General features: G+C 31.6%; 1 protein-coding gene across 3 annotated transcripts; it reads left to right on the top strand.

Moving 5' to 3' along the window:
- Positions 1–1,135: 1,135 nt before the first annotated feature.
- LOC144836137 (uncharacterized) lies at positions 1,136–11,684 on the top strand. 3 transcript variants are annotated; one of them, XM_078691333.1, is made up of 8 exons: positions 2,646–2,687; positions 6,280–6,328; positions 6,849–6,909; positions 7,219–7,284; positions 7,702–7,743; positions 8,599–8,661; positions 9,717–9,767; positions 9,977–11,684. In XM_078691333.1, exons 2-8 carry the CDS (start codon positions 6,323–6,325, stop codon positions 10,525–10,527), a joined length of 840 nt encoding a protein of 279 aa, XP_078547459.1. In that variant the 5' UTR covers positions 2,646–2,687; positions 6,280–6,322; the 3' UTR covers positions 10,528–11,684. The 3 variants fall into 3 exon arrangements, with proteins under 3 accessions (XP_078547460.1, XP_078547459.1, XP_078547461.1); XM_078691334.1 differs by lacking the exons at positions 2,646–2,687; positions 6,280–6,328 and adding an exon at positions 1,136–1,190; XM_078691335.1 differs by lacking the exons at positions 2,646–2,687; positions 6,280–6,328; positions 6,849–6,909 and adding an exon at positions 6,985–7,020.
- Positions 11,685–14,166: the final 2,482 nt, after the last annotated feature.

Raw genomic sequence — 14,166 nt, 5'->3', positions numbered from 1 at the left:
TTTCTCCCATTTCAACGATTGAAGGTACTATTGTACGCTTAGCATTTTGTAAAATCTATCAAGGTTCTGCGACTAGTGCTTTGGTGTTTTTTTTTAGTGGAAAGGCTGGTTACATAACATTACACCAAATTCGCATACACGTGCTTTTAGTGAAATTAGCCTAAATCACACAGCATTAAGACACACACACATATATATATATATATTTTCCCGGAGAATTTTACAGTAGGCGGAGGTATGAACTCTCGGAGTGGCTTTCTAGTTTTTGAGGTTGCGAATCTAACAGAAGTTAAAGCTGCCGAAGATCTTGTACTTGAGATGCAGCACTGAATAATTTTCAGACACATTAAACGGTTGTTTAAAGCCTTTAAAATATTAAGAGAGATAGTTTTTAAAATTTTCTTAATCTACGATTAAGAATGTTTTACATTTTCCTGGAGACAGATTAACAGAAACCAGATAAAATAGATGTACATGTCTTCCAACGTGCATTATTGAGTATTATTATATGTTTTCTTTTAACATTTATATTATCCAGCCCTAAGCGGAACATTATTTTATATTAAATGTTTTTTATTTCATTTTAATATTGTAAACGTTTATTTTAATGTATTATATCAGGCGATTTAAAATACTTATCAATTTATTAGTTATGTCAACAGTTATTGATTTGAACATGCTTCTCACATATAGATAGATAGTAAATTACCAGATAAATAAACACGCGTGTATAAACTAATTGTAATATTTTGTAATTTATTATTATTATATTATTATTATAGTTTACATAACTTTGGGCAAAGATTGTGAGAGTTTCCGATTTAAACGATTTTGCATAATTTGTTTCTCTCCAATTTTGAATTTAAGGCTAATTTTACCACGGTTCCTGACCTTAAAATTCACCCTCTAGTATCAAATATCTTCCCCCAGATAAACATTTTGTATTAGGAGGCTAGGTATATATATCATTCTAATGCAAATTACAAACGATGCATCGTCGATGACTCTCCTTTGAATTTACCATGATGTCATTAAAGCATGCTTACAACAATAGCATTATGGAAATTTCTAATCTAAATATAACTCGCGTTTTCAACTGAAATAATTTCTTTTAAATGCTTGGTTCAATATTGAAAGCCGATTCAAACAGCAGTTACATCGAATGAGAGCAGATCAGTGGTAGTTTTTTGGTAAGTATTCACCTAAATAATTTTTTTTAAATAAATAACTTTGATTCAAACCAGAAAATAAGTAATTTAGATAGTGAAGCAAGATTGTGATGTTAGATACACATTAATAATTATTTTTCGAGTGCGGGCTACAGTAGGAACGTCGTCACGAATCACCTTACATGGCTCTCTCCGCTTGCGCCCCGCTTCAATATGCCAATGGCAGACTACAATGATTTTACATACCGAACACTTATAATACAATATAATAATTTTCATATTTAACGTGATATATCAAATTTTAAATTGAAAGCTAACGTAAGCATAATAATTCGTAGGTGAAAATTAGGGCGTGGTTTTCCGTAACTGCGATAATATATCTATGCTAACAATTACACAAAACAATTACAAATTACATTTTAATCTACTAACAATCGAATAAATGTATCAGTTGAAATTGAGAAATTTATATATTTCTTTCATTTTGTTAAACAATCGAATAATTCCTCGTTGGCCAAACACGGAGCTGCCATCTTACGACAATTCAATGTTTTGATCAAACAGCAAACGTATGAAATGCATTGTTACTATAAATATGGCGATTCCGCACATTTAGGCTATATAAAACACAATCCTGTTAAACCGAGTAGGCTACTGCCAATGGTTGTATTGTATATTTATTAATGTATATTTTATTGCTGTTATCCAATATCAGTTTACTTAAATATGATCTTGGTACACGCAAAATTACACAGAAATGCTAACAACTGCAATAAAAAATTATGGGTTTGACACCTATATTTGCGATGGAAGACATAGACCTGTAATCGTAATATAGACCTCAGTACGCAAAATAAAATTAAAGAGCAATCATCAAAACAGAAATACGTCAATAGAAGACTATTAAAATGTGTTTATTGTAGATCCTTCGTTGCTAAATTCTGTAAAACCGTTTACTTTAAAAAACGCCCAAAATATTAAAGACCAATTCCCTACAATTTATGACGTTTTGTAAAAATAATGCATTTATATTACTTTAAAAACATTAAACCAGATCATTCCTGGTCTTAGATTGACGTTTTATTGTAATTTATGATAAAAAGAGAGAAACAATTGCACTACCTAAGTAGTGAAAATGTGAAGCGGTGAATGTCCTCTCGTGACGATCTTTCCTAGCACGTACGAACATCGTACGCTAGCTCGTAGGCCTAGCCTGAGGTTGTCTAGTTGCTGCATTAATTGTCATTCTGCTTTTGCCAGAATCCGTAATACAAATTGAGGGAAACCCGGTATTTTCGCTGAAAAGTTACGATTCTTCCATTTATTTTGTCCTTCCTTCACGATCGATCGAAAGTAGTTGAATCACAGAAGAAAAACTAAAATATCAATCCGCGCGCAATGCATGTTGGGATGTATAGCGGGCCGCTATAATTATTAGAATCAACTTATTTTTCACATTTTTAACCGTTCAAAGGTTATCGCCATAGGACCATAGAGCAGATCAGTGGTAGTTTTTTGGTAAGTATTCACCTAAATAATTTTTTTTAAATAAATAACTTTGATTCAAACCAGAAAATAAGTAATTTAGATAGTGAAGCAAGATTGTGATGTTAGATACACATTAATAATTATTTTTCGAGTGCGGGCTACAGTAGGAACGTCGTCACGAATCACCTTACATGGCTCTCTCCGCTTGCGCCCCGCTTCAATATGCCAATGGCAGACTACAATGATTTTACATACCGAACACTTATAATACAATATAATAATTTTCATATTTAACGTGATATATCAAATTTTAAATTGAAAGCTAACGTAAGCATAATAATTCGTAGGTGAAAATTAGGGCGTGGTTTTCCGTAACTGCGATAATATATCTATGCTAACAATTACACAAAACAATTACAAATTACATTTTAATCTACTAACAATCGAATAAATGTATCAGTTGAAATTGAGAAATTTATATATTTCTTTCATTTTGTTAAACAATCGAATAATTCCTCGTTGGCCAAACACGGAGCTGCCATCTTACGACAATTCAATGTTTTGATCAAACAGCAAACGTATGAAATGCATTGTTACTATAAATATGGCGATTCCGCACATTTAGGCTATATAAAACACAATCCTGTTAAACCGAGTAGGCTACTGCCAATGGTTGTATTGTATATTTATTAATGTATATTTTATTGCTGTTATCCAATATCAGTTTACTTAAATATGATCTTGGTACACGCAAAATTACACAGAAATGCTAACAACTGCAATAAAAAATTATGGGTTTGACACCTATATTTGCGATGGAAGACATAGACCTGTAATCGTAATATAGACCTCAGTACGCAAAATAAAATTAAAGAGCAATCATCAAAACAGAAATACGTCAATAGAAGACTATTAAAATGTGTTTATTGTAGATCCTTCGTTGCTAAATTCTGTAAAACCGTTTACTTTAAAAAACGCCCAAAATATTAAAGACCAATTCCCTACAATTTATGACGTTTTGTAAAAATAATGCATTTATATTACTTTAAAAACATTAAACCAGATCATTCCTGGTCTTAGATTGACGTTTTATTGTAATTTATGATAAAAAGAGAGAAACAATTGCACTACCTAAGTAGTGAAAATGTGAAGCGGTGAATGTCCTCTCGTGACGATCTTTCCTAGCACGTACGAACATCGTACGCTAGCTCGTAGGCCTAGCCTGAGGTTGTCTAGTTGCTGCATTAATTGTCATTCTGCTTTTGCCAGAATCCGTAATACAAATTGAGGGAAACCCGGTATTTTCGCTGAAAAGTTACGATTCTTCCATTTATTTTGTCCTTCCTTCACGATCGATCGAAAGTAGTTGAATCACAGAAGAAAAACTAAAATATCAATCCGCGCGCAATGCATGTTGGGATGTATAGCGGGCCGCTATAATTATTAGAATCAACTTATTTTTCACATTTTTAACCGTTCAAAGGTTATCGCCATAGGACCATAGAGTTTTTATTTTTACATTAAATGTAGTTTCTGACCTTAAATTGGATCTAAACAAGGCCAACAGCCATAAGTCGCGTGCTCTCAGAAAAAAATGAATTTTCAAAAAGTAATGTACTTTAAAACTTTTCTGTACATCAAAACAGTTCAAAAAGTACAGAAAAGCGATAAAACGCATAGTGATACCGGACCGACAGACAGACCGACCGACATAGTGAACTATAGAGTCGCGTCCACGCAACTAAAAACGTAGGGGAAAAAAAAGAAAAAAAGTTTAAAAAAAATTATTTTAGGCTAACACAAATTCTCTCCCAAGCTCCTCGGTTCATTTAGAATACAACAATAGCGTATAAAGGGTGGTAGTTGAATATTCCAAATGATGTTTTATGGGAGGGAGTTTTTTTCAAATAAATGCGGTAGGCCTAATTGGTAGGTAATCCTTATACATTTTAGTTTAAACATCTTGTTAAACTTGATATAACACCAGGGTTGGCATTTATCAATATTTTATTATATTTTTGCTTAAGCTGAAATATTTAAGAAGTGCTTAAACAAATAACTTAAGCTTATTTATCAAACCGTCTTAGCAGAAAAATTGTCTTAGGTAAATATTATTTGGCGCATGCAAAATTGAACTGTAGAGGGCAGCATTCTTAGGACGAAAAATTCTCAGCGAAGGCGGCGCTATACTAATTTATCTCCAAATTTTTGCTCTCAACAAGAGAGGGCGCATTCTGGAAACTATGCTTTTATTACTTGAAATTGAAATAGAAAAAGAGAACACAAGTGGGAAATACATTTTAAAACCATTCCTCTCAACATTTATTTATTTTTATCAATGAAAGCGACCCTTGGTAGCCGATACAGTTGTTTAAAAGGTAGTCAAATGGGTCGTACCTATCCCGCATGGATCTCTGTTCCCTATATTTTCAACCAAACAGTGCAATTGAATTTAGCCTTTAAACCACTGTTATCAATAATATAATCCCTCATAAAATGAGTCATCACTGGGAATGGTTGTCCATTACAACATGGGTAGAATGTTGTCAACATGAAATTTATCAAAGCAAAATGGCATCAGTAATTTTGATTCAAACAAATTGTTTTTCATCTATATTAGGCCTATTATAAAAGTTATTGAGTACTACAAAATAGCAAATACATCTTCTGCGAACACAATTCAGCCCTGAATCTGAATTCTTGCGCGATGTTGCATATTCAGTGTTATGCAAATCATAATTTTGACGGGGTTTTTTTTCAACCAATCCGAACAAAAATTACATGTCCAGAATCTATGAATATTCATCTTTAGTATCAAAATTTTATGGCGTTTTTTTTTCTCTGATTTAGTTTCAAAATATATAGTATCCTCTATTATTTAAGCTTTAGTGTAGTGCGAGGCAATTTTTAATCGGAGTAGTAGTTCATGAGTTATGGCGATGTAAATACAAAAATGAGCGTTTTTTTAACAGCGTGTTTCTGTTTCCGTATTTATTTGATCGTTATTACTGTATTTTGCAGTATAATAGGGAGGTTTCGCAACGCTACAAATACGATAACTTCACACATTTGTGAAACTTTTTAGCTGATGCCTATTTCATATCTGATTATCACCAGTCATATTCGTAACTATAAAACGAATTATAGCTTTTTATCTATTTTGCACTGAATCAGGAATGATTCATCCATGATTATAATTATAAATAATTTATTGAAAGTAATTTACTAAACATGCCAGGTCAATTTTTGATAAATAGCAGGTTTTAAAATCCTAACTCGCTTTGATGTTGCCAAGCAACACGTACCTGCGCTTCGTTCAAATTTACCGCAGTCAAATTTTTAACGGCGCAAAAATATACCGATAACATCAGATATTTTGTTTTAAAACCCTTAATAATACCTCCCAAAGACAGAAATATGGAGCAATATCGTATAGGCCTGCTAAAATATTGTAGAGAATAATATACCTATCGCGATACACATCATGGAACAGCTAGTGTGAGTAACCGACATACATGCGTTTTACATTGTATGTATACCTATTCCAGAAATAAGCATTAATTTATTATATAGATACTTGCACTGTACCTTCCATATTGATATTATTATTTTCTATTAATAGATTTTAGCGGCATTAAAATAAATTGAAAACCTCAATCAAAAATATGTCGGTAAGTTTTGATTTAAATAGCATGGTAATCTAAAAAACATACTTTAACATTTAATAACTGGTTTTAAAAAAACAAGATCGTGCAAAGGGAAAAGAGGGAGTCTTCTTTCTGAAATTTAGCGGTATACCCACACAAACGTTGCTAACTTGTTAAAACAAATTGATTTCATACTTGAATAAATTAAGAATTATTATTAAGAATAAAAAAATACTGAACCACTTCATTAAACATTAAAGTAATGCACAAAGTGAAGAAAAAATGGCAATAACACATTAAATATAAAAACACGCAAATAAGTTTATGAAAACATGTAAAATGTGAAAAATGTTATCAACTTAATGATTGTTATTTTGAACATTATTTTCTATTATGTTTACTTTACGGACGATTCAAGCGTGTATAACGAATAAGTGAACAGGACGATTGGGTTTACAAATTGAATCACTTGCTTTTAGTTTTAATTAAACTGGTTATGTTAAATTAACTGGAACAAACACTCTTTTATGATTTGAATTTCCAGGACAATAACTTGCCACCACCCAATCTACCGGTCTCTGATCAACTTTCAATTGAAATTTCAGGTATGTTTGTTATTAAGTTAACAAATAACTTCTGGAATTAAAACACAAAATTGTCATGACAATTACCAGTTTTGGCTTACCAAATAGTATTATTACTATATAATTAATAAGGTACTGTATAGTACTTCTTTCACCATACATTAGAAGATGTTCCTAATGATAATAATCTTTCCTCTTTAGATTAATAGAATGCGCACTGAAAGTAACAACTATAAGATAAATAAACGTATATATACATTTTATTGTGCACCGTTCGTAAACTATATGACTGACTATTATACGGTAATAAATAATCTTGTTGTTTTTCAGATCCACCATTTACATCTTTAGAAATGACGGACACAGCTGCAGAGGAACCACTTCCCTTATTGTCAAGTAGGCTAATTTTATTGAATACAAAAACAAAAACTTATAAAATTGTTCATTAGTGAATAATAATAAAACGTTTAGGAAGATTTAATACTGTATATATTTTTTGCACGTTTTGTTTTTCTAAAGATAAATTTGGATATCTATAAGAATTCCTTAATCATATTATTTTAAAAGATACGTTACGTAGCTATAATCGATGATGAATCAACACATTCACAATTACACAAAATAACTAACGCCAACTACTGTACCATAATACATAGAAAATAGGAGAAATACGTCACCCTCCTTTTTAGCGCCTTTATGTAATGTGCCATCTCACATTTATAATTATTGTTTAACTCTTATAAATTTGATTTAATTAAAAGTAGTTTAGGTTAAGGGAAATCAATATTATTTTATTATTTATTTGACTTTTAGATCCACCATCTTCGGATGGGTATCCACGTTTCTCGTCATCAGGTAGGCTATATTTATTATTATTAATTTAAAATTCGAAAATAATTGTAATCTTTTTTTATATAAACTGTACAAATAAAATAACAAAACTAAAAAGCAAAGTATTATTATCAACTTCAATAAGTAAAAAAAAATATGGAGTGATTTAGTACTATCGTACAGTAATAGCATCCATTGTTATTTCATAAAATTGTATGTTTGATATTTTCATTTTTTTTATACGCGACAGTTATTGCAACAGTTATTTGCTAATATAACCAGATTATAGATTGCTGTTATTAAAAATGGTCGTAAATAAATATCTATGATTTATTTTAACTTTGAGAGTCACGACCTACAACTTCGGATCTATCCACATTTACTTTTAATGTATTATCATATTCGCCAATTAAATAAAAATATTGGTTATAAAATAAACATTTTACGAACGTCCACTGAAAACAAAAATATTTTTCTTGGTTACAAAAACGTGCTGCCAGAATCGTAAATAACAATTTTGATTATAAAAATAAACGCAGAGATTATTCCTCTAGCGTGTTTAATGTATAAATGCATCTTATATTGCACCTCCTCGCTTCTACGAGATTTTCGCAATCTCTAAATGTTTTTCCTCTAATACCTTACTGCGTAATTGTCCGATAGTTCAATAAGTATTGTAGGTGCAAAGGTCTGGAGTAAAATACATGTACAAATTTAACAATAGACCTTCATTCAAATCGATATTTTATCTCATTGTTCTCCTTTTTCTTTTCAAGTTTTAAACAGGACCATATTGAAAACCAGTTGTACCATGAATTATGTTGCCCTGTATAAATATGTTTTTAAATTTAAAAAAAAATTGAATTGGTTCTCTTCTAGATTCACAACCTGTGGGTCAATCCTTATCTGATGCGTCAAGCGATACAAGTTCCTCAAGAACAGGTAGGCCATCTATATTTTATGAGAAAGTTTTTACGTTTTTCCTACTCCACGCTATACACATCTATATTATAACAGTTTGTACGTTTGTTTGTTATACAATTGTTCCTAATGCACGCATCTATACACACACGGGGTATAAAAATTAGTGGAATGTACTGGGAAGGTTTTAAACTATTTTTTAAACAAATAACAGTGTGCGAGAGTTAAGGGTCAGGGAGTGTGGCAGGTTGTGGTAGTGGGTATTAAAATGACCACAATATCTTCTGGGAAGGTTCTCATGATCAGGGAGTAATCGAGTATCAAGTACTGGTAATAAATAAATAATATAAATAAAATATTTATACAGGATAAAACAATCAGATAACAGTGTATCTGTTTTACATTGTGGTCCTGTCTTAATCAAAATATACAAAAGAGAAACTTAATTAAATATAATACATGTCAGTTTTTATGAAAAGAAATGAGATTTGTATCTAGCCTTAAAGAACGTAATTGTTGGTGCCGATTTAATATTAATTGGTAAATTGTTCCATATTTTTGCGCCTGCAACTTTAAAGGACGAATTCATGGTAATATGTTATACTATAATAATTTGAAAACCGGAGAGGTTGTGGGTTGGGAGTAATGGAATTTCAAAATAACCGATATTTGTACTGAGGAGGTTTTAAACTATTTCCAAAAATCACCTGAGTGTGGGTTTTGTTGGCGGTGGGGGTAATGAGGTATCAAAGCGATTGGAATTGTACTACAACTTCGGACCTACCAGAATTCACATTTACCCTAACAGGTGGACTGCTCGTATAATATAGCATAGATATAATATGAATAAATATACAACAAGTGTTTATTTTATTCGTGCTTTCAGTCTCCATTATCCATTTAACATGTTTTTGTATAATACTAGCCTATACTAGAAAATACCATACTAGGTCTATTTTAGTTTTGATCCAGGTGTATTTTTTTTTATTAGTGATCAGATATAAATAAGATATATATATTTATTGATGACGAAATATAAATGGTACGCAACTATTTTTATTTATTTTAACTTCTAGATTCACAACCTGTGGGTCAATCCTCATCTGATGCAAGTTCCTTAAGGACAGGTAGGTTATAGACACTAACAGAACAAAGGTCATTGAGTTATGTATAAGTTAAGGTTAACGAGTCACTTCATTTATGTTTAAATTTCATGTCGTTCTTGAGAATAGTATTGTGTCAATCAAAATGCTTCCGTTAGCAAAGGTAATTATTACAATTTGTTTTTAAATTTCATTATTTGATAGCATCCGTAATTGTAAAGTTATTTGTTTAGATTTATCTGAAGATGAGTTCACGGCATTGAAAATGAGGGTATCTTACTGGTGTACTAACAAAATGGTAAACTTAAACAAGCTGAAAGTGGTAATGAGTGGATTTACGGGTGAGAAGCTTACATTAGCTAGAATTCAAGATACAGACAATGCCCAAGATCTGATTGAATTGCTTTCAGATGCTGGACTTATTAAACAAACAGACATAAGTGTTCTTATTGAAATAATTAAACTGTGTGGGATTGAGGGTGTTGAAAGCGAAATTGATAAAACATGGAAAGTACCAAAATTCGAAGATGTTCCAATCAAACACGTTAAAGATCATCGTCAGAAACTTCTGGCGTTTGGTCGCAGGTTAAACAGCGAAAACATAAAAAGAATTGGACAGCTAAGCGGCATTCGTGTTGATAAAAACACTGACCCATATTCTTTAATTTTAAAATTAGAAAAAAAAGGATTACTTGAAGCAGGAGAAAATCTTAACAAATTCATTGAGAAAATTAAAAAATTTGACATGCCTAATGAAGCTAATGCATTGAAGTATGGTAAATAATTTAATTTTGTTTTATTATAATCGTGTTTCAGTGTGTAAATATGTATCATAATCCCTTATAATCACCATTTCAATACAGGTATACAGTAGTAAGATAAGATAACGTAACTCGTCCACAATTGGAAAGTATCATGCTTGTCTCATATACACTTAAAGCAGTAACGGATACACAAATACAAAAAAAGCCATTCTATCCTAAATTTTAATATCAAAATAATCGTATCATTAATCAAATTAAACATTAAAGTATCTACCTATACCCGTTGCGGTTGTGTGATGGATTAAACTGAAGAGAACAAAGGCGAATGTCGCTTTTGTTTTAATGAGTCACATCCTACCGCTAGGATTTAATTGATAATTTATTACGCTAAAGAGGGTGGGAGACATCCAAAACAATGCGACTATTATTAGTGAAAACATTTCTTCTGGTTTCAATAGTATATTGTTTGTAGTTCCTTGATAGTAAACCAGTAATGTAAACTTACGTTTGCAAGACAGTTTCGTCCAGTGGCTGTAAAGGACACCAATCGGCGTCATAACGCATAGCAACTGAAGTCAAGCTGACAGCTAGACAAACTGTCTTGCAAAGTTTACATTACTGGTTTACTATCAAGGAACTACATATCAATGCGACTATTATTTTTCTCTAGTTGCTCAATGAACACCTCCTCCACAAAGGGGAAATTGGTTCCGATCATTTTAGCCCCTCGCCGGATGAAAGTCTCAATCCGTCCATTGTTCCCTCCAGCAGTGTTGCCAACACACAATATAGTATTTTTTTAAATTTTATTAAAATAGAGCAACATTACAACACTACAATTATTACATTTTATTATTAGTATTAAATCCTGTATACTATTTTTACTTTCATATTATATGTAATTTCAGTTTCTTTTATATAGGCCTATTGTTGAATCACTTTTTTTTCTTTTACTTTTATTTGAGTTACGCAAGAAGTGTAGTTTCCAAATAAATTATTATTAGTAGTATAATTTTCCTTACTGTTAATAATAATTGGTTGAAAATTAAAATTATTTTTTTTCTAAAATCAGTTACCATCTCTTTTGTTTTTGAAGCATTAATTTGTAAATATAGCTACGTTGGGGAAATTCAACGAACCTGCTGTTTTCATTGCGATACTGTAAATCATTATCTAAAGTCCTATCATCAGCGAGTTTAACCACAGGGCACAGATCATGTGATGTATACAAAGAATATAGTTTAGACGCACTCACGGTTCCCTTTGTTACTTTAGTATCGGTGGTAATTTAAGTTTCGACGTACAGTCGGTAGCCGGAAACTAAACATTTTAACATTTTGCCTGTTAGGATACGAGGCTGAATCCATGATTCGTGCAGAGTGGCCAGAGTTTACACAGTCAATGTGAAAATATAATTTATGCAATTTAAAGAGTATCGAGTCATGTGCTATACGTGAGGGTTGAGTACGCAATGGGTCTAGCAATATTTCCGCGTATTGTTTTATTTAATTTTAATAAATTCATCACAACAGACGTAAGGGAAACGGGTCTAAGATACGTCATCCAGGTTGTTTAGCTATAGGTATTATAGACTAGAGTTTCCATAGATCTTGGAATTTTTAGTCGCGTGGACGCGACTCTATAGTTCACTATGTCGGTCGGTCGGTCGGTCGGTCGGTCGGTCGGTTGATCGGTCTGGTATCACTATGCGTTTTAGCACGCGACTTATGGCTGTTGGCCTTGTTAATCTGAAAGGCAAATATTACATATGGGTAAAAATGCTGTCAAGATGAGGTTGAGTACTCGTGGGGTATCTTATCTGGACCAGAAGCTTTAGACAAATCAAGTTTAATGAATTCACATGAATATCACTGATACTAATACACCAGCTCATCTAACGCCACCTGAACCATTATTTCTATATCCAAGATGCAGGTCAGTTATCGTTTTAATTTAATTTTTTTAATCAGGGAAGAGTATTTTACATCATAAAGTACTACTTCGTTGGGACACCTCTATCCAAAGATGTCCCCTTAATATTAGAGAGGTTTTGCAATCTTACGAATACGATAACGAAAACGGATACGTCACGCGCACGTATTCGTTTTTCGTAAGCCAGTAAAAATCTGTTTCGCTTGGCAACGAAATATTGAGGGCGCCGTCCAAAACGTGACTGCGGTAAATTTGAGCGAAGCGCAGGTACGTGTTGCTTGGCTGCCTAGGCCTAGCGTAACATCAAAGCGAGTGAGGACTTAAAAACTGCTATTTATCAAACTTACCTGGCATTTTAGTAAATTACTTCAGTAAATTACTTTCAATAAATCTATAATTATATTATAATCATGAATCATTCCTGATTCAAATGCAAAATGTGAAAAATAGATCAAAAACTATACTCGTTTTGTAATTACGAATATGACTGGTGATATTCGTCAACACGAATACGCTTTATGAATATGAAATGGGGATCAGCTCAAAAGTTTCACAAATGTGTGACGTATCCGTTTTCGTTATCGCTTTCGTAAGGTTGCGAAACCTCCCTATGACTATCAAATAACAACGTTAATACTTTTATGTTGTTATTATTATTGTTGTTATTATAAAATGATTAATAAATTTGGAGCATAGGAGCACGGTGATGAAAATTTCCATTCTAATTAAGATTTAGTGTATTAAATTGTTGCGTAAATAATTAAAATGTTTTACTGTATAGGAATAATCTTGAAATAGTAAAAAGTTACTTCATGATTTCAAATTAACAAAGATATTGACATACAACATTTTCATAAATTTCAATGAAAGGTTACTTTAACCCTTTGTATGTTGGGATAGAGAGGGGCATCTAATTAAGTCTCAGATTTCTTTTCACCGATCTGGAAGGAGTAGTCAAACTATTCTCTAATATCTGTACCCAGCCTTATCTGTAATGTACATTTATTTACCTTCTTATTTTATTAAGTTTATAATATTTTAAGTTTTATGTGATTATTCGGTATTTTTTACACCGATTGTAACTAACTTTTTGGTATCTTTTATTATTTGTATACGATTATCTACTGAAGTGTGCTTTTTTAGCTTGTAATATACAGATATTGTATCTTGATTTGTAATGTAAATATTATGATGTGGCTGACCCATTCGGTTTCAATTTATAATCGTTTACGTCATTCAATAAATGACATACTCCATCCAGTGTAACAGATTGGGCTTAGTATTTTGCAGAATAAGTTTATGAAATTTCTTTAAGGAAAGAAAATTTAAATTTAGAATTTGATATGGGAATATTGTTCCAACATACATGACCAGAACATCTAATCAATTTAGAGAAGTGATTGTTTGTTTGAATTTTTTCTTGTCATTGGAGTTTTTTTTTATTTTAATTTATCTGACGCAGATGGGTACAGTATATTTCTTTATCTTACGGTTTGTTCCATTATTTTATGTAGGCCTACATTTTTTTTTGCACCTTTAACACTACCAAAAAGATTCTACAAAACATAACATCATCTACTTCATAATTCATTTCAATTCAAATTAAATTATGTGGTCTGTAATATACAAAAATTAAAATGGGACAACATTATTGGTATTGATAACATAATTTACATAAATATGAATAAATCATGTATCTATTACCAAGAAGGATGATAAGTTATGCT

The sequence above is a fragment of the Antedon bifida genome, chromosome 2 (genome assembly GCF_963402885.1).
Source record: "Antedon bifida chromosome 2, ecAntBifi1.1, whole genome shotgun sequence".
Taxonomy (NCBI): Eukaryota; Metazoa; Echinodermata; class Crinoidea; order Comatulida; family Antedonidae; genus Antedon; species Antedon bifida.
This window is presented reverse-complemented; position numbering and strand designations above follow the sequence as displayed.